Raw genomic sequence first — 23,041 nt, 5'->3', positions numbered from 1 at the left:
TGTTCTGATATCCTGACATTTGCTGTCCTGCCTGTTTGGGCAAAGTAGGACAGTTTACAGCTTCAAGGGACCTGGTATACTCCAGGTGGTTGGCTATACTTTGTTGATGATTTGTTCGCTATTTGGCCACGTGGCTCAGATACACTCCACTCCTTCTTAACACACTTAAAAAACCAACACCCCAGAATTCAGTTCACCTTGAAAAAAGAAGAAACCAACAGTCTCCCTTTCTTAGACACTCTAATCACTTGCCAGCCTGATGGATCCTTGGATATGTTTATAGAAAACCTACCCATACAGGCAGATACATTCACCAGCAATCCTCCCTCTCTCACAACAATATGATATGGGGTTATAAAAACAGTATATAACAGGGCAAAATTAATCTGTTCAGATCACAATGCCCTAACTACTGAACTAAACCACATCCTTAACACTTTCTTAGCCAATGGCTACAACCCCCAAAAAATATTAAAACCAGAAGGTTTTAATATTTTCTGGGGGTTGTAGCCCCCAGAAATCTATCACCATTTCCTATATCTGGGGCATCTCTGAAAAGTTAACCAAAATCTTAAAAAAATATGACCTGACTTCTTGTTACAAACCATATAAGAAATTGGCATCCTTTATCCACTCCACCAGAGACCAGCCACTTCCCTAGACCTACCTGGAGTATACCAGGTCCCTTGCAGCTGTAAACTGTCCTACTTTGGCCAAACAGGCAGGACAGCAAATATCAGGATATCAGAACACAAAAATTACATCTGGTTTCACCAATATGGCCACTCTGGGCTTGCAGAGCAGACCATGCTCTGGATATCCACCACACAATATGCAGGAAGAAAGCCATGTTATTATACTGCAGCAAATTTAAATACAAAAGATTGTTCATGGAATCAGCCTCAGCTCTAAAAAACTTTCCAAACCTCAACAAATTTGGGTGCATCAGACTGCCCAAATTTGGGAAGCTTGCATCTTGAGAACTTCAGCCCAACAGCCAAAACAACCCAATATTGCCTGCTAGGCGGCAGCTTTAGGACTCTAGGAACAACACTAGTTTTCTCTCTTCTGCCTCATTTGCTCTTTGTAGTGCTTGTGTGCACTTGTCATAGTTTTATGTTCCCATGAAGATGGTGATGTGACATTGCCGAAATATACGAAGTATTTAAAGTTTCTTTTAATTAATATTCTAGTATTCGTTGTAAATTCCTGAAATAATTTAATAGTCATGTGTTACCAACGTATAAGCCTATCTACAAGAATGTACTTGAAGAAATTGGCCCAAGCCAGTGAGTTAAAGTTTAGGGAGCACATAGCAAAAAGTGGCTGAAACAGCTCATCAGATCACTTGGTTACTGAAGAATACGTTGACAAGCAGGTTATTTTTCCTCTTTATCGAGCCTTGATAAGACCCCCATCTTGACTAATATGCACAGATCTGGGCACCAAGGATTCTTGGTGATGAGTAGGTGGAGTGGATCCAGAGACAAGTGACCAAGATGGTAGCAGATCTATGGAATTTACCATATGAGAACAGGTTGAAGGTTTGTGGGTTACAGAAACTGGTTGATAGGTGGAAAAGGGGTGATATGATTGAGATATACAAATTACTGAGGGGTTTTCACAAGATTAATTCAGAGGAAATTTTTCAGAACAGGCATGTTAGTGGGAGAACTAGGGACCATCCATGGAAACTGAGTAAGAGTGTAGTTAGCAAGTGTTAGAACTAGGTTTTTTTGCTTGGAGAGTAGGGAATGAGTGGAATAGGTTGCCAGAGTCTGTGTGGGTACCATGTCTTTGAACGAGTTCAAAGCAAAGTATGATAGATACTGCTCAAATGTTGGATAGTTCTTGACATGATGTTTAGGGGCTCCCTCGGTGAGTTTAAGGACTTCTTGGAGCCCATAAGAATAATAATAAAAAAGAACTGGCATCTGCCCAACTGAGTCCTAATCTTGTTGGCTGCAATTCATCTGCTATCATTAGCAGCTCTCATCCCATGTCCTGTCTTCTCTATCCTCCCTGAAAATACTAAATCCATCACATTCTATCACTGTAACTGTGAACTGCTGTTAGCCAGTTTTACTAATATGTATAACTTTTTGCAAGGTTGCACTAACCAATGCTAAAAATTCTTCCCTCTTATTCCTGATGCTTCTATCCTCTCCCATAGTCCTTAATGGACCGTTGGGTCACTCATGACTGAACCATGAATGTCTAATGGGCAGTGAATTAAGACAGATGGCACCCATCTCCTCTTCTGTCTTCGTCTATATGTCCTATGGCTGTAACCTGTATGTTCATGGGTCTAGTTTGACTGTTTACAGGATGAAAAACCCCAGGATAAACTGAGGAAAAAACCCTGCTGTCCAAGACCAGCTAACTTGGCTATGGCTGGGGAAGATCCTTCAGCTCCTCACATCTGTGATGGGAATCGAACCTAGGACACTCCTTCCCCAGGCACCTGATGCTTCTAGCATTAGTATACAGAAACTGTAGCCTCCCCTTAGGGCCCATAACCACCTTTATCTTTATATCCTAAATTGACAACTGCATTTGATATTGTTGCCTGAGAGACTAGATTCTGCATTTTTTGTTAATCATGCACTCATTTGCTTCATGGGTGCCTTCACACATAATCATGTGCATCCATCCTAATTGCTTTAGTTTTCCTGTCTTTGCACTTTCAGTGAAAACACTCTCTCCAGACATCTAACTCTGAATCCATTTAAGCATAGGCCATCAGCATACAAATCATTTCATCCATCAAACTCAGGCCATAATTCCACATTTTCTATATATCATTCCTTCTTCACCTCTTTCATATATTGTTTTATTAGCTATCATCACATTCTTTCTCAGTTCTCCTCTATCATAGCATGGTAGCACACTCACAAAAGTCACCCAAACTCACTCTCCTATTTTGCTCCTTCCTCATACACTACTTCTTACCTCTCAGGTCATTGGATCCAGCCAAAACAATTAATTCTTTAACCTTCCCTTTATGTATTCTGACAGCATTACTAATATTATTAATTTTTGCACTTAGGAAGCAAGATTTAAAGTGCTACTCTGCTTTATCATGGAATTGCCATAAATAATTATTTGCTTACTGTTATTCTCTTCATTATTCTCACAAATTTCTTTTTTGGCTTTAGACCTCTTTTTTTTTCTGTTTTCAGTTAAACTGATCTCTTGCTGTTTTTGCAGCCTTTCAATCTTGCACTTTGTCCTGTGAAAGACTACATGCTAAATAAAAAAAAGAGCAAGCATGCTCTTTTTTTTATTCAGGTCTTCTACCTTCTCCTGAACTTCTGCCACAACACTTTCAGTATTGGCACCAATATTTATATTTTCTAGTCTTGTATCTGCTCTCTACTCTATTGTCACCTAATTTGTTCTCTCTGCATTCACTTTCAAAGCATTTATTACGCATTCTCTCACCAATTTTGTTCTCCTTGCACAAATATTTCAACTTTCATGATGAATATATCTCACAAATTTTACACTGCACAAAATCACACAAATTTAGCTCTCCCACTGGTGACCATTGTTCTGCTATACATACGTGAAATACCGACAATATATATATAATTTAAGGAAATATAACATTTTACTTATGTCTGAATAACTCAGTCTATCTTGCACACTTATAAAGAATAAATACAGTAAATTACATCAGTATTATTAGCAAAAATTTGTAAAAAAATTACTTATCTTTCCACACTGTTATGAATCCATGATGTTCACCAAAAAATAACTGCTATAAGAATACTAGCAATGTACAGGTTTTTCTGTATACAATGCTAGGAGCATTCAGAATAAAGGTAATGAGTTTGTGACATTGATTGATTCAGTCTCTCGAAAGAATGTTGGTATCAGTGAAACTTGGTTAACTGAGGAGGATGTTCTGAAATGATAGAAATCAAAGGGTGTAGCATATTTCAACAGGATAGGGAAGGTAAATGTGTTGGTGGAATATTACTCACGATAAGAGATATATTATGCCCGCTCAGGTTTGGAGAATCACTGTGGAAAAAATACTAATTGCCTTGAGAGTATATGGTGTAAGATAAATGTTTATAAGACAAGATATTTAGTAGGATTTTGCTATATCAGGGAATGCAGATAGTGATGAGTAGGAAATATTTAGTAAAATTAGTTTGGAAAGTGCAAAGTGAGAGATTGTTATGGGGACTTTAAAAGAAAAATAATAATATATACTGTGCAGAGGAGGCAGCATTTACTACTAACAGAATTCAATTTTTGGATTTCTTGAGGGACAACTATGTTAGGCAGCATGCAGTATGTGGAAGAAGAAACATGAGGATTAAGACTTTTGGACTTGGTCATAGCATATGATTGTGACTAAGTTGTAATGCCTAGCCTCAGAATAAGGATGGTAACTATATTGATTGAGAAACCCAGCAGCACAATGGATGAAATAATTTGAAAGAAGAGAGGTCAGTAGTGCATGGTTGATTCTTAAAAAAAAAACATGTTGACAGCACAGTGTTAGATTATATGCATTGAGTGCACAAGATAAAGCAAGCAATTTGGAGTCAAATGGATGACTAGAGAAATTAAAGAGGAATTGCAAGTGAAAAAGTGATTATGGACAACATATAAAGAGAAAGAGGGGGGGAGGGGAAGAGAACACTTTGCATTTTCTAGGACAGTACTACAATCCAAGAAGAATCCCAAACGCTTTTTTTTTTGCTGAGGGACAAGTAGGAGGGAAAATTATTGTAGATGGATTATCTGGCTGGATGGGATTTCTGTAACCAATGCTGGTGACATAGTTGAGCTATTTAATGATAATTTTATTTGAGTGTTCCATCCTGGTCAACAGGATTTATTCCTAGAAGGATAAGGAGTGGCAATGTGTTACAAGTGAATGACAACAATGTATTCTAAATACTGAGTGCTAAATATCAGTAAATTAGGGGGAATAGACAGCATTTCACTCCATGCTTTAAGGAAATGTACTATGGAACTGACCATGTCATTAACTTGACTGTTTATTGAAAGTCTTGCCATGGGACAGGTTCCCAGAGAATGAAAGGAGAGCACTGTCATTGCATAAAGGTGGTGGAAGAATGGAAGTATCAAACTATAGGCCTGTTTGTATTTCTTCTGAAGTCGTTAAGATTTTGGAGAAATTGGTAAGAACTCATATACAGAATTGGGTAGATAATAGCAACATGATGCAGGCCACCATGGATTTATTAAATGGCACTCTTGTTTTAGTAATCTGGTTACCTTTTACATTAGAGTAACAAGAGCAGTTGATGAGGATAAGGTGTACACTGTCATTGTTTTTATTATTATTATTTTTATTTTTCAGAGGCATTTGACATGGTTCCACTCGACAAGTTAGTTTTTAAGTTGCAACATATGAATTTGGATACAGGTTAGTGGATTAGTAACTGTCTTTCTGATAGATATCAGAGGGTTGTGTATGAAGGAGCAGTGACAGAGAGTAAGTGTACTTCTACAGGGTTTAATACTAGGACCATTAGTGTTCAATCTTTATGTTAGTGATATTGCCTGGGACTAATATTTAGTTATTGTTTGTTGATGATGTGAAGTTTGGGAGGATTATTAGTAATAGTGCTAATATTTTGGCTCTTCAAGGGCTGGAAAGGTGGTCAAATAAGTGAGGATATTAGTTTAAGGAAACTAAATGTAAGGTTTTGAAATTTGGGTTGTACAGATGGGATGCTTCATACTCACTTGGTGGAGTTATACTGGAAGAAGTGGAGGAAACAAGAGATTTTGGGATGATTTAGATAGAAATTTGAAGTACAGAGACTTGTTGCAAAGGTTGTGAAGATATCTCAGAGAATTGCCACAATATTAAAGAGGACATTGACTGTGAGGTATAAAGCTTTAATTAGACCACATCTGGATTTCTGTGCTCAGATCTAATCACTTTGGGGGTGTACAGATGGGATGCTTCATACTCACTTGGTGGAATTATACTGGAAGAAGTAGAATAAATGATATCAGGATTGTACCACATTGATTATGAAGATAAACTGAGGACATGCAGACTGCAAACTTTTGTGTATACAAGACAAAGGGATATTATAGAGACATTTAAGTTGTTGAAGGATTATTATCAGATTAACACTGAGAAGATTTTTCATATGGTAGAACAAAGAGAAGGAACAAGAGTCAATTCCCTGTGAGTTAGAATAGGAAGCAGTGAGTATTTGGCATGGAACATAGTAGGATCATATAATGCAGTGGCTGACAGGGTAGCAAAAAGGGCAAATGGTGGATGAATTTAAGGAGTGGTAAAACAGGTTTTATATTGACTATTGTTGACCATCGATGATGAGTCTTGTTACTCAATGGAGGCTAAGAAGATAAGCAAAAAAAAATAATAATGAGAAAGGTGGAAGGCAGATACATGAAGAATATAAGCCTCAGGCCAGGAGAGTGACTAGTATGGTAGTAAAAGCAAAACTTGAATATGAGGAGATTGACCCTGAGATCCAAGGAAAATCCAAAAGAATTCTTTCATTATATGGCCAGTAGGAGAGGAATGATTGTAGAATAATGACATTTTTAGATGAAGATGAGAGTAGAGTGGCTGATACAGAGGACATAATGGATTAATGGATTCGTTTAATGAAATTATCAATTTATTCAGGTATTTCATCCGGGAAAAGTGGCTTTTAATATTAGAGGGATTCGGAAAGTTCAGTGTGCAGAAGTGTAAAAGGAAAGTTTGTTTCAAATACAGAGTACTCTGGATGTCAATAAAGCAATAGGTCTGAATGAAATTTTGCTAAATGTTTTGAGAACATGTGCTAAAGAAATGTCAGTTCTGCTGACTTGGGTTTTCAACAAGATTCTAGCTATAGGACAGGTGCCCAAGGATTGGAAGTGAGCATATGAGAGTGGTATTGTGTAAGGGGAAGGGATGATAGAATGGAAGTGTAAAACTATAGACCAGTTTTGCATTTCTTCTCTAATTGTTAAGATTTTGAAGAAATTAATGAGAGATCATACACAGCATTGTGCAGATGAGCATAATGTCATCTGTGTGAGTCAGCATGGATTTGAGATAATTATGTTTTAGTAATTTGATTGGCTTTTTTTTTTTTTTTTTTAATAAAGTAACAAGAGCAGCTGATGAGGGGAAACGCATATGTTGCCATTCTTTTGGATTTTACAAAGGCATTTGACAGGATTCCATATGATCATCTGATATTTAAGTTACAGCATATGGTTTTCGATATCACTTCAGTGAATTGGATTGGGGATTGGCTGTCTGACAGGTATTATCAGAGCTTTGTGTACAAGGGAGCAGTACCAACGAAGCAGAAGGCGAGAGATTCCAGATATCGGTATTGGGACCTGTATTGTTTTAGCTTTATATTAGTGACATTGCCATTGGATTGAAGGGAGATATTCAGCTATTTACAGATGATGTGAAGCTGGGATAGCTTATTAGTAATAGTATCGATGTGGTATCCAGGAGGATTTGAATAAGGTAGTCAGATGAGCAAATGAATAAGGATACCAGTTTAATTCAATTAAATGTAAAGTATTGAAGTTGGGGATCCATCTGTGTAGAGAGGTACTAACTTAAAATAAGTGAAGGAAGTAAGGGACCTTGGTGATGATTGATAGAAACTTGAAGTTTAGGGGATATATTGCAAAGGTGGTGAAGGTAACTCAGAGCATTTCTGTAATACTGAGAAGGATGCTGACCAGCAGATATAGAACAATTGTGATTCTATTAAGCCCCAATTAGACCAAATCTGGATTATTGGTGATCAAATCTGAGATTTGGTCACAAGATTTGAAGGGGATAAATTAACCTTGGAAGTGGATAAAAAAATGTTATTAGGACTGTACAATGTTAGTTATGAGGATAAAGTGAGGAAATGTGGACTGCAAAGTTTAGTTTGGCTCTTCAAACCTTCTTGAAGAACCAGAATGTAAGTACTATTACTAATAACTTTGCCTAGCTTCACATCATCTGCAAAGAACCATATATTTCCCTGTCCAGTGACAATATCATTCACATAAAGATTGAACAGTAATGTCCCAGTACTAGATCTTGTGGAACTATTTGTAACAATCCTACTCCCTGATACTATGCATACTGATGGAATACATCCTCTTCATTTACTTCTAGTGCTTCAGACCTCCTTGTCCCTCCAGGAATAAAGCACTTTACCAGGATAGAACACTCTAATAAAGTGATTATTAAATTGCTCTTCTATGTTATCTGCTTTTGTAAGCTTCTGTCTCCTTCCAGCAAGCTAATTCATCCACAATCACTTTTCTCCTAACTGATCACATAGTGAAAAAATTCCTTAGGATTTTTCTCCTTGAATTGCACTGATAGTCTCCTCTCATAGTCTAATTTATCTTTCCTTGCTGTACTAGTCACCTTTCTAATCTGAGAATTATATTCCTCATGCATCTGTTCATCTCTCTCTTTATATACTTTCTTTCATAATCTCTTTTGCATTTAGAGTTCTTGATTAATTTTTGTTAATGGATGAAAGAATTTAAATGGGTGTACAATCTGCCATTGCTAACATCAATTATTTCTTAAATATCTCCCATGCACTATCAACCTCTCCTCCTTGAAATTCTTTCATCCATTGTACTGTTGCAAACTGGTTTCTGAGGCTGTGGTAGTCTCCTCCTTATAACCCACCAGAAATTCATTCTACCTTATACTGCTATATGTCTATTCATCTTCCAAGTCAGAACTAAATGGTTACTCTCGCCAATGTGAGACAAGTATGATATATCAGTCACAATCAGATACTCTGATGCTATGACCATTTCCAAAACTCTTAATTCTCATGTTCCTTCCACTACAGGTTGTCTATGACAGTTATCCCTCAAGAGGTTCAAAAATTTAGCTCCGTTAATAGTGTATGCTACTTCCTCTACATATTTTATATTGATGTAGTTGAAGTTTCCCTAATGATCATTTGCAAAACTAATTTGCCTCAAGATTTCCTACTCATGAATATCTGTATTTCCTAATCTATATCAATATCTCACTAATCATCTATGTTCTATAAACTTCTGTCAGGCATTATATACTTTCAAAGCCATTAATGTCATTTCCACTATGAATTTCTACCCTGAGTGGATAAAATTCATTTCTCATCATAAGTAACACTCCACCATCACATTCGATTTTCCAGAATATTCTATATCCATTGACTTCTATCCCTGTCAGAACATCCTACTTAGTTAACCAAGCTTCACTGATATCAACAATCTTTGGAGAGACTGAGTTAATCAGTGCCACAAACTCATTCCCTTCATTCCTAAAATACTCCTAGCATTTGTATACAGAAAATCCTGTGCATTGCCATTATTCATATAGGTATTATTACTCTCTGCATACTTCTTCTGGCTTTGCAATATAGTATACATCCTGTCATTTCTCAAGCTCATATTCTCACATGAGGCCATCCCTACTGTGTTCCACAAACTTGCAACTTTAGTTTCCCTTCCTAACTGTTGTTAGGAAGGGAAACTAAACAGAAACAAGAAGCTTTCTAATTGTTTCGCCTAACTATTATGGAATATCCAAATCTGGGCACAATAGTCCATGTGTGGCCTAATCAAAGCCTTATACAATGGAACAAGAATCTCCCTACTTCTACAAGTCAATGTCCTCCACATCATTCCCAAAAGCCTTTGCGTTGTCTTCACAATTTTGGCTGTGTGTCCCCTAATGACTGTGGATAAGGATTTCAGATCCTTATCCACTATCGCCCCCAGATCTCTTATTTTCTCCACCTCTGACAATATATCCTTACCAAGCATAAATTCTGCATCCCATTTTTGTTTTATGCTTGGTGAGAATATATTGTTGGAGGTAGAGGAAATAAGAGATCTGGGGGTGATAGTGGATAAGGATCTAAAATTTTGGGGACATCGCCAAAATTGTGAAGACAACACAAAGTCTTCTGGGAATGACGTGGAGGACACTGACGTGTAGAAGTAGGGAGATTCTTGTTCTGTTGTATAAGGCTGTGATTAGGTCACACATGGACTATTGTCCCCAGATTTGGTCACTGGGTTTTCAGAAGGATGAAGAGATGTTGGTAAGGGTCTAAAGGCGACTGACTAAAGTAGTTTCTGACCTCTGGAATGTTGAGTATGAGGAAAGATTGAGAAGATGTAATTTGCAGAGTCTGGTGGAGAGGAGGAAGAGGAGATATATGATAGAGACCTACAAGTTGGTAAGGGGTTGTTATAGGATTAATGATGGAGAAGTTCTGCAGAGAATAGTGGGAGATCAGGGGAGAACCGGAGGTCATCCCTGGAAACTGTATAAAGAGGGTGTGAGTAGGGGAGTGAGAGGCAGGTTTTTTTCATGCAGAGTTGTGAATGATTGGAATGCCTTTCCTGAAAGTGTGGTGTCTGCAAGGAGTTTGAGTGTGTTTAACACACAGTATGATGAGATGTGTGTGTGTGTGTGTGTGACAAAACGACCTCCCAGATGAGTCTTTTACTCCATGGGATCTTGGGGTAATAATAATAATAAATTTTAAAACCTTACATTTTGCAACATTAAACTCATGTTCTCATTCCCATGCCCAATCAGTCAATTTGTTCAAGTCTTCTTGTAAGACCACAACATCTTCTCTACTCTTCAAGGTTCGTCTCAACTTCGCATCATCTGCAAACAACTGAATATCTCCATCCAAATCTTCACCAATATCATTAATATACAAGTTAAAAGCAATCTCCTTCAAACAGACCCCTGAGACCACCACTAGTAACTTCCTTTTCCTGGATATCGCTCCCCCATACACAACTTGTTGATACCTATCAGATAGCCAGTCTCCAAGCCAATGCACCAATTTAATATCCAACCCCATCAACTCCAGTTTGATTATGAACTTATCATGCGGTAATCTTTCAAAAGCCTTTGCAAAATTTAAGTATATTACTGTGTATCCTTCTCCTCTGTCCATGGAAGCAGTCACCTTATTGTAATAAGTAAGTAGATTACTAAAACATGACCTCCCTTTAGCAAATCCATGCTGCCCATTAAAAATAATACCATTGTTGTCAACCCAATTCTGGATCCTAGTTCTCACAAGCTTTTCCAACAACTTAAGTACAACACCTGACACACAGATAGGTCTATAGTTTGATGCTTGAGTTCTATCACCTCCTTTATGAAGTGGGACAATCTTGCCCTCCTTCCATTCCTTATAACTTTTTGTTCAAAATAACAAATTTCATTTATCAACTGTTGTAGAGTGCCATGCAATTGTGTACTTCAAATATCCAATCCTTCAATTATCAGAATTTAAAATTGCTTCTCAATGTTGTCAGATAAGTGGTAGATTATTGAATATGTATTGCAATATTATCTTGTATTTAAATGAATGTGAGAAAATATAATCTGCTCCTCTTGTATTTTTTTTTCTTTTTTTTTTTAATACTTATAGTGGGATTCTAATAGCAAAAATGAAGTAAAATTATATCAATGTAGTTAATTATAAATTTAATATTTTGATTTATAAATTATGAAGCTATGATGAGACAACAGCTGAGAATAGCTCTCTTCGTGCTAAAATAAAAGAAACAGAACTTCAGTATGATGAAAAGGCAAAGGAAATGGTCAAGTATGAACAAGAGGTAAAATTAAATCAATGCAGTAGTAGGTTGACAAATCATTATAATTGACCTTATTTAGTTATTCTTTCTGTAGTGTTTCATGTAGTTATTTAATTTTGAAATATTCAAATAGTATTTTTAACTGGCTTTACATAATTAAGTAATTTGATAATTGTGCAGTTTGCTCATGGAATTAACCTCCCTACTGGCCAATGTGGATGAAATAGTGACACCAAATTGCACTTCTTATTCATGTTATTCAATGGGTTTTAGAGCTTCGTATCCAGATTTATCTGGACATCTATAGACATCGTGGACGGTTGGGGGTTAAATTTAAAAGAGTAACTAATATGATGAACATTATATTAGGATATACAAAACACTATATACAACACAGCATACATTTTGCAAAATGAACACATGACAGTAATAATAACAATATTATTATTATTATTATTATTATTATTATTATTATTATTATTATTGCACCCTCCATAGAGTCGGCAGACTCATTGTGGGAGGTTAATTCAACTGACAACATATTTATCATGCCAAATCTCTTAAAATCCTTAACAATCCTTTCATAAACAATAAATTCAGGTAATGTGATCCATTCACTGAAAATTCTCCATGTAAAAAATTTACTCCTCCCCCCCCCCTTTCACCACACTTTTACATACCTTCCAGGGATGACCTCTGGTTTTTTCCTCTCTCGTCTTCTACTCTTTTTATAAATAAAATTAAATGCCTCTATCATATCACCTCTTTTCCTCATATCCATCAAACTCTGCAATCCACACTTCTTCAGCCTCTCTCCATAGCCTGCATTCCATAAATTAAGGATGCCAAGAAATTATATTCTTGGTTTCATCCTTTATCCAAATGTAAGCAAATAAAGTTTGCATGTGAAGTAACTTCATGACTGGGATACTTGTATATAGAGGCTAATGACTTCACATCAATTGCCTTAGTGTTCCATAATGCAATGCACATATCCTTATAAACATGTATAATACTATGCATCATGGGAAGGGCCACTACCCTAACCAGTTTTGACTTTTATTGAGGTTTCATCAGTGGGAGCCAGACCCATAAGTGATACTTAATGCAGAAGTCATATTTCCATCAAGCAGTCAAATGGTGTCACACCTCAAAACTTTCAACATCTATCGCTAATCCATAGTATTTTAATAATAAGGTGTGATACCTTTTTGACTACTTGTATATGGAAATATGCCTTAAGCATTACTGCAACCTCGGCATAACTTCTGGGTCTGGCTCCCACTGACGAAACCTCAACAAAGGTTGAAACTGATTTGGGTAGTGGCCCTTCCCATAATGCATAGCATTATACATGCCTGTAAAGATATGTGTACTGCATTATGGGATGCTAAGGCAATTGATGTGAAGTCATTAGCCTCTATATACAAGTAGCCATGAAATTACTTCACGTGCAAACTTTGTTTTCTTACATTTGGATAAAGGATGAAACCAAGAATGTAATTTCTTGGCATATTTAATTTATATTTATATTTATTATTACATAACACCTCCAGGGAGCTCAAAGACTTATGAAAGGAGGACACCAGCTCTACAACTCTCCATCTCCACCACTCCACTAACAGTAACTATCTTCATCATCTATAACAATGCCATCTACTGCCAACCACCACCACTATTTTCACAGACAATCACAAATATCCATGTCCACGGCAGGATTCGAACCCGCAGCCTTTGGGCTAGGGAGTGGATACACTAACCACTCAGCCAACCAGGCCAACAAATAATTAATGCCGGCAGCACCCAGGGTTCCCAGGTTGTCACCCTTCCAAGTACTAACTGGGCTCTGGTTTGCTTAACAGATATTTATAGTATAACCAAGTTAAAAAAACTTTCTGCACTCCAAAATGTAATACCTTGCACTTATTAATATTAAACTACAACCCCAATCCTTTGCCCAAGTCGAAAGTCTATTTAAATCTTCCTAAAAGGAATTTACATCAGCAGTCCTACTTATAATTCTCCCCAACTTTGCATCGTTCCAGCATTCCATAGTATTGATATTGTCTTAGTCACTCATCTCTGGACCTTCTCCAATGTTTCCACATCACACTGAAAACCAGGTGATCAAATTTGAGCACAATAGTCCAAGTGTGGTCTGACCAGTGCTTTATACAGTGGCACAACCACTTCCTTATCCCTAGTTAGACTAGTTCTTATCATAGCAGCGCTATGATGTGTAGTCTTTTCAACACCTGCAATATGCTCTCTAGACCTCAGTCTATTGTCTACCATCACTCCCAAATCTCGAAATTCATCCACTTCTTGCAGTATTAATATACGGCACCATCGATATAGTACACAGCCTTATATTTCTGCACTCCAAAATGCAACACCTTGCACTTACTAATATTAAAGTACAATGCCACTCCTTTGTTCAAGTAAAAAGTCTATTCAGATCTTCCTGAAGGGAATTAACATCAGCAGTGCGGCTTATGATTCTTCCCAAATTTGTATCATCAGAAAAGAACTGAAGATCCCCAGTCAGTAAACATGATATATCATTTACTATTATTACTATTACATGACACCTCCAGGCAGTCCAAAGACTCATCGAGGGAGGGCACCTACTCTACAGCTCTTTGTCTCCACTACTTAACGAACCACAACTACACCAATGCCATCTACCACCCACCATTTACAAACAAGTTAAAGAGCAGGGGCCCAAGAACAGAACTCTGTGGAACGCCACTGGTTACTCTCCTTTTTTGAGACACTTCTCCATTACACAACTTGCTGGTATTGTTCGGAGAGCCAATCTCCAATCCATCTAACCAATATAATATCTGTTCCCATCCTCTGCAGCTTATGCACCAACTTATCATGTGGTAATCTATCAAACGCTTTTGCAGAGTCCAAGAATATCACTGTATATGATCTTCCCTTATCTAACACACTCATTACTTTACTATAAAATGCAAGTACATTTCTAAAACAAGACCTACCCTTTGCAAATCCATGCTGACCATCATAAAGAATGTTATGTCCATCAACCCGATCCTGTATTCTATTCCTAACCAATCTCTCCAACACCTTGACTACAACAGTTATACACACTAGTCTATAATGGGAAACTTCTGTCCTAGAGCCATGCTTCTGGAGTGGTACTATTTTGTCTTCTTTATACTCCTTAGGAACACTACCCACTGCCAAACTTTCATTGAATAACCAGATCAAGAGCATAGTTAATTGTTGTGCATTCTTTAAGAATACATGGTGAGATGTCATCCATTTCCACAGCCTTATGAACATCTAACCAAATCAACACCTCACACACTTCTGTTTCTTTCACTTCCAATCCTCCTAATAATTGCTTCCCTTCTTTATATTGTACTGCATCATTTACACCAGTATGACACATGCTGATAAAGTGCTCTTTCAATAATTCCACTATATCCTTTGCAACTGTTATTCTGCTACCATGACTATTTGCCAGTGTCAACCTGTCATAATTATTTTTTCTCTTGCTTGTCATATAGCAGAAAAATTCCTCTGAATTAACCTTAGCACCTTTTATTTCTTTACCATGCTCATCACCTTTCTAGCCTCCACTTTATACTCTTCATGGATCTGATCACCACCAGTTATCTTGTATCTCCTCCATAGCATTTTCTTTTCCAGCACAGCTTGCTTGATTTCACTGTTCATCCATTTCACTCCTATTCTGTTTACTTGCTTAACTCTTGGTATGCAGTTATACATTGCTTGTGTCAGATACTGCTGTGTGAATTTCTATGCACTGTCAACATCTTTTCTGCTCAGCTCATCTACCGAATGGACTGATGCTAACTGACTACAGAGCTATCCATAATCACCTGCTTTATGCTTCCACATACATTTATATTTGGCAAGTAACCTTTTCTTGTTTCATCACTTCTCAAACAAGTACCTCATGATCACTCTCGCCAACCAGCAGCAGTGTCAACACTTCATTAACAACTAATCTTGTGAAGTTATCATCAAATCCATAACATTAAAAAAAGCCTCTAGTTGCTTCAGTCACCTACTGCTTAAGATATTTATCTCTCAGAAACTCAATAATCTTACTCTCCTTGTTCCCCTACACCATTTCCTCCTTCCATTCTATATTCCTATAATTAAAGCCCTCCCCCATCAGGATCACCTTCTTTTTATATGCCACCAATTTGCCTAAACATTTCACAATTGGTATTCTCTACATTCCCTGCCCTATAACATCATCAGATATACTAGGCTGTTAATTTCAACTTCACACCAAACAGATTCAAAATCTGTGGACTATCAACTACTTCCACGCTCTGTAGGCACAATTCATCTGCAATCATTAACAGCATTCCCCCCCCCCCCCCTCTTCTTTTCAAATTCCTATCCTTTTTGGAAAATTATGTATCCTTCCATTTCTATTCCAGAAACAAATCCTCCTCAGACAGCCAAGTTTCACTTATTCCAATTATCAGTGCAACAAACTCAGCTCTCTTGTTTCGAATACTCCTTACATTTTTGTAGAAACATAACAATCCCAGTGTCTTTGAGGCCATTTTACCAGCACCAACATTCTCTATTCTAGCTGCTATACCACACTTCTCTCTTCGGTCTGACCACTCCTGTTCCCTGATCCTGACTCTGATTTCTATTACTACATGTCCCATCCTCACCTTTATGCATTCCATCACCTTTTGTTGCTACAGCCACATCTTCAACCTCATATCCATCTTCCCCCTGTCGTATAATCCATTTAGGTGTACTATCCTGCTTCATAAGTAGACTCTGATCATTTACTACATTAACTTCTTGACTCTGTGCCATCTCAGAAAACAATAGCCCTTCTAAATGCACAACACCAAACCCATTCAAATGCAATTCATCAACTTTAAACCATTCCAACTTTTCTTCAAATTCACTCCATGGATTTACAAACTAAACCCCCTATGCCTCACACAAATCAGCCATCTTAATGTTCATTCTCTCTGCTCTCCTTCTCAATTCACTGTTACCATATCTGGGCAACATGCCTATGACTTTCCCAACAACACTATTCTTCTTTACCTGCTGCAACAACTTCCTCAAGTTTCTATCAACATTCTTCTTCTTCTCCCCAACTAAGTAATTTGGGCCCACGACTACCACTTATTTTGATGCTGCCCAGTATTTCTTTTTCTGCAACGCATCCGTTATTTGCTTTATTGTTCAACCAGGAAAGCATGCTTTGTGCACTTTATTAGTAATCACACCTCTAATGATCGAGTCCCCATACACTGATATATGACTATCCTTTGAGTCTTTCTTTATAACATTAACTTCCTCACTAACTTGTCTAAGCTCTTCTACTACAGTCCAGACTCTTGTTCCCATTTCTAATAGTCTAATCTTTCAAGACACTTTTCACATACATTAATGTTTTCCTTCTTTTCATTTACCTAAACAGTCCAAAAATCTTTCGCATTTTCGTTGCATGCATATAGCATCCACTGCATTGATAGTGCAATGCAGTGGATGCATATAGCATCCACTGCATTTGAATTTCACAGTGGATGCAATGCATCCACTGTGAAATTCAAAGGCAGAACTCAATCTTCATACCCAAAGCTTTCCTTGCTGCCAACATGTTCTTCTTTATGGGCACCATTTTCAGAAGCATTAAGAACAACAAGTAGTACAACATAATATAAACAATAAAAATTCCAACAACAACAACACTACTAAAGGACATTTTATCCAGACTGAAAAAAATGCAGCACAATTTGATAAAAAGCCACACTATACACTAATTAAAAAACACTTATTTTGGCACAGCTCAAATCTACCACTATGTTCATGGCTGCCATACATGTGTTGCTCCCATGAGTCCTTATTTTTTAGTAAATATTGGTGATATTGTTAAATTATAATTGGTGTTATTTTCTTTATTTTTGAATGTGTTGTGTAGTCATGACTATTATTACGTGATATTATTTCAAAAGCATTCTACTTTATGGCACTGATGCATATGAGAAAAAGGGTAGACAAGACATCGATGTCGAGTGATATTAATATGTGTGATTTAGTACGATGTAGCATGTCTTTAATGTATTCATTGCTGAATACATGTGAATGGTTGGTAAGAGCAACAGTGGAGAGAATGTTCGTATAAAATGTTTCATGAGCAAATGCAAGAAATGTAAGTCATGTCGGGATGGACGAATGAAGTGAGTGATATTAAGAATTTAAGAAGGCATTATGAAAATGTTATGGAGAATGTAGCGGAGGCAGTGAATGATAGTGCATGAATACAAATGAGAGAATGAAGGAGGTTAATGAAAGTAATAATATGGATGATGAGATGTCAGTGCAGAGAGAGAGAGAGAGAAATTACATGCTTGTGCAAACTGCTTCACAGGATAAAATGTGAGCATAAAATTGCAAGAAAGTGGAAGAAAAAGAGAAAGTATTTTATGGTTGATGATAAGAGGTGTACTTAATGAGAAAGTGACAAAAGCATTTTTCTCCAGTGTAAAGATAAAGGATGCTAGTGAAGCTGTAAGTTTGCAGAAAGAAGTGAACAAGTTAATTCTTTTGGCAGGCACAATTGATTTGAGAGGTCAGAAATATGCAGTGAGAGAAGATATGAAAGAGTTGTTGGAAGAAGCAGTAAAAATGAAGAGTAAGAAAGTAAAAATTAAAATTAAAATTAAAAAATAAGAAAATTAAAAAACACTTATTTTGGCACAGCTCAAATCTACCACTATGTTCATGGCTGCCATACATGTGTTGCTCCCATGAGTCCTTATTTTTTAGTAAATATTGGTGATATTGTTAAATTATAATTGGTGTTATTTTCTTTATTTTTGAATGTGTTGTGTAGTCATGACTATTATTACGTGATATTATTTCAAAAGCATTCTACTTTATGGCACTGATGCATATGAGAAAAAGGGTAGACAAGACATCGATGTCGAGTGATATTAATATGTGTGATTTAGTACGATGTAGCATGTCTTTAATGTATTCATTGCTGAATACATGTGAATGGTTGGTAAGAGCAACAGTGGAGAGAATGTTCGTATAAAATGTTTCATGAGCAAATGCAAGAAATGTAAGTCATGTCGGGATGGACGAATGAAGTGAGTGATATTAAGAATTTAAGAAGGCATTATGAAAATGTTATGGAGAATGTAGCGGAGGCAGTGAATGATAGTGCATGAATACAAATGAGAGAATGAAGGAAGTTAATGAAAGTAATAATATGGATGATGAGATGTCAGTGCAGAGAGAGAGAGAGAGAAATTACATGCTTGTGCAAACTGCTTCACAGGATAAAATGTGAGCATAAAATTGCAAGAAAGTGGAAGAAAAAGAGAAAGTATTTTATGGTTGATGATAAGAGGTGTACTTAATGAGAAAGTGACAAAAGCATTTTTCTCCAGTGTAAAGATAAAGGATGCTAGTGAAGCTGTAAGTTTGCAGAAAGAAGTGAACAAGTTAATTCTTTTGGCAGGCACAATTGATTTGAGAGGTCAGAAATATGCAGTGAGAGAAGATATGAAAGAGTTGTTGGAAGAAGCAGTAAAAATGAAGAGTAAGAAAGTAAAGATTGTGATTCAGCTGCCTTTGATATGACAGAACAGAATTGAGAAGAAGGGCCATTAATTCTGTCCTGTCATACTAATGAATGAATGAAAAGATTGTGTATGAGGAATTGTGTATGGTGTGCAATTTATAGATGCATGGAGTAAATTAATGGACGAAAGGACAGGTATATGCATGACGGACTGCCCTTGAATGGTTTTGGAGTTAGATGCTTGGAGAAAATGTTGTTCAGTGAGTGTTTGGAAGCGCGAAACTAGAGATAAAAGTGCGGGAAGCAATCAAACATGTGTCTAGCCACCACCCTGAGGCAAATGATTATAAGTGCTGGAATGATTGTGAGAAAATAGACACTCCTAGGAGAGTATGAGTGCAGAAATGATTGTGAAGAGGTTGGTATACATTTTCCCAGGTTTTGAATCTGAATGGGCAGGAAATTACATAATATAAGGGTAACTGTGTGTTGAATATAAGGGTATGTTGGAATGCATGTAAATGAATGCACTAAGTATCAGAAATAAAGGTCAGAAGTTTTTGGTATTGGCATCAGTACCGAATACATCAACTTATTGGCATCAGTGAGACCTGGTTGTCAGAGAATGACATAGTTACAGGGATAGAATGTGAAGGGTTTAATATTTTCAGGGAAGATACGATGGGGGGGATACTGCTGATGATGGTGGATGAATTGCAGTCAAAAAGAATAAAAGATAGGTAGGAGGGTGATGCATTCACACCAGACTGCTTAATCTGAAGCAATCTGGTGTGATGTGGAGAAATATAAATTTATACATTTTGGTATAAATAGATTACAAACTGTATACCACACTGATGGAACTGTACTCTAGGAAAGCTAGAGATTCCAGGAGTGGTGGTAGATAGAGAGTTGAAGTTTAGAGGACATATTGCTAAGGTAGCCAATAAGATTACTTGGCTATTGAAGAACCCATTAACAAGTAGAAATAAAGAAGTTATTCCTCTTTATAAGACCTTGATACATCTACATCTGGATTACTGTGCTCAAATCTGGTCTCCTGGGATGAGGAAGGGGTGAAGAAGATTCGGAGGTGAGTGACAAAAATGGTGAGTGGTCTGTGGAATATTCCCAATGAGATAGATTGAGAGTGTGTGGATTGCAGAAGTTGGTTGATAGGAGAAAAAGAGGGGATATGATCAAACATTTAAGTTGCTTATAGGATTGATGCAGAGGAAATGTTTGAGCACTTGACTTACTTATCTCTGCTGGTTAATGTGTTCTTCAATAGTCAAGTAATCTATGGGTTACCTTAGCAACATGTTCTGTAAACTTTAACTGTCTGTTTTCCACTCCTCCCCCAAAATCTCTAGCTTCATCTATTTCCTGGAGTACAGTGCCATCAATGTGATACACGCAGAGGCGTAGCTAGCGGAGGGGGGGGGGGGTCTGCCCCGGGCAGCACTTTGAATCTTTTTGAACTTTTGCAGTTAATTCTAAAATACAGTCTCGAGAACTCAGTTCCAAATATTGTAATACTACTGCGAATTTTCCTCACAAGTGCTGTAACTGTTGCTAGTTGTGAGAGGAGTTTTTCTAAATAAAATTGATTAAGAATTACCTACATTACTATGAAATAGACTTTGCAATGTCATCGACGATTTTGCTAACAGAAAAGTAAGAAAAATAACATTTTAGAATGTTGAAATTAATTACTTCAAAAATAAGCATAATGTTTTAATTTATTTCCCTATACGTCGTTTTGACTTTTTGTAGTATTTTTGGTGTGTTTTGAGAGTGGCGGCAAACTCAGTGACCGCCCCAGGCGACAAAAGCTCTAGCTACACCACTGGATACACAGCTTGTAATCTATTTATCCCAAAATGCATTAAATTTACATTTCTTGACATTAAACTGATGTAGATGTATCCCATCAACTTTTCCCCATACTGACAGCATATTTAAATCATCCTGCAAGCTCTCCACATTACCTTGATTAACTATTACCTTGATTAGCTAATGATGTGAAATTAGCAAACAACTGAATATTTCCTTTCAGGTTATTTCTTATATCATTTATGTGCAAATTAAACTGCAATGGTCCAGCACTGAATCCTGTGGCACACCACTAGTCACCTGTTTTTGTCTCGGCTCTGCCCCTTCATATACCATTTTTGATATCTGTTATCCACTTAACTAGTGTCATATCTATCCCCAATTGTTCTAATTTGCGTAATAGAGTTCCAGGTGCTATTCTGTCAAATGCCTTTGCAAAATCCAAGAGATAATAGTTATTTTTATAATAGTTACTCTATTATAAAAAGATACTAAATTACTAAGGCATGACTGAACCTTCACAAACATATGCTGCCCCTCATACAGTATCACATTTTCATCTACCTATTCTTGAATTCTCTTTTTTACCAATTTTTCTAATACTTTTAGCACTACACCTGCGATACTGATTGGTCTATAATTTGCTACTGTAGTATTAAACCTCCCACATGCAAAGGAATTATTTTGCCCTCTTTCCACTCCCTTGGAAGTCTAGCAGAGTTGAGACTTAAATTAAACAGACTAGTCAAAGGCATTGCCATTTCCCTTGCACATTCTTGCAAAACCCTAGCTGATATCTCATCTAATTCTACAGGTGTGGGATTCTGCAATATCCTAAGACCCTCCAATTCATCCACCTCTGTTCCCACATTAGTGTCTGTCACGTAGGTTAAAGCAGTAACCTCACTAAGATGATATATCCTTGCAATGATAGATTGTGTGGATAGTTTGGGTCTCCCACGATGAGTCTCCAGACTCCATGGAGGTGCCCATGCAATAATAATAATAATAAATAATATATAAAAAAATGTGAGTTAAGCTATGTGTAAAAGTGGCTAAACAAAAGTCATTGGAAGACTTTGGTAAGATTATTATTATTATTATGTATTCACTATTTATTTCATTATTTATTTCGCTATTTATGTTGTATACCAACCAACATAAACAATGAAAGTTAATCCCTCTCTGTTCATAGAAGCTAACCCTAGCTTTTATGAAGAGAGTGGAAGGAGTTAGTTTCCTTACTATCTAGGGTTAGCTTCAAAGTATGTGGGATTAGACCCTCTGCAATCAACTTATCCTCATAATCATAAACTGCAAATTATTATAATGTATATGTAAATATAGCATATAATAATAAATGATGATACTGATATGAAAAAAAAAAATTATGTGTGTTTATATTCAAAGAAAAAATATTAAAAAGAAATTAAGGTACTGTAAACTGTACAGAATTTTGTACTGAGCAGAAAATGTAACATGCTTTAATTGTATATATGTAAATATTCTCTATGATAATAATAAAAAATATTATTATTCAAAAAAAATTATTATATAGAGAAATTATATCTGTTATTCTTATTGTATATATACTGTAAAAATGTAAAAAAAAATCTGTATAATCATCCTTGTTAATATTATAATAATATATGTTGTAAACAATTTGTCCAAGGCATTTTTAAAATAATATTATTATTATTTAAAAAATATTATGTATGTATATCTGTTATGCACAATTGTATTCATGTAATGTATTATAAATAGTAAGCTAAAAAAAAAAAAAATCAGCTAACACCTTTTTATTCCCGTACACGGGAGTAGGCGAGGCCATTTAGCCCTATCTAACTTTTGGAGACTGAGTGGGCAGTTCAATCTCCACTGGTACCAATCAGAGATAGATGGCCCAAGGCTATCACTAATTAAGCAGTACACAGTGAAGAGAGACAGCTCAAATGTGCCGCCATCTCGTGGTCCCTAACACAATATATTTAATGTCTG

At 36.6% G+C, this 23,041-nt stretch overlaps 1 protein-coding gene across 2 annotated transcripts in view; it reads left to right on the top strand.

Annotated features, from left to right (window-relative positions):
- The window catches only part of LOC150098004 (uncharacterized), a 307,571-nt gene that overhangs the window by 224,885 nt on the left and 59,645 nt on the right, over positions 1-23,041 (top strand). For both annotated transcript variants that reach the window (XM_090406477.1, XM_090406476.1), the window contains exon 13: positions 11,547-11,652. In XM_090406477.1, coding sequence (XP_090262603.1) covers positions 11,547-11,652 — 106 coding nt within the window. The remainder of the gene's footprint in view (positions 1-11,546; positions 11,653-23,041) is intronic.

This window comes from Typopeltis vanoorti, chromosome 16, assembly GCF_054136105.1.
Source record: "Typopeltis vanoorti isolate ZY-2024b chromosome 16, IOZ_Tvanoo_1.0, whole genome shotgun sequence".
Lineage (NCBI taxonomy): Eukaryota > Metazoa > Arthropoda > Arachnida > Uropygi > Thelyphonidae > Typopeltis > Typopeltis vanoorti.
This window is presented reverse-complemented; position numbering and strand designations above follow the sequence as displayed.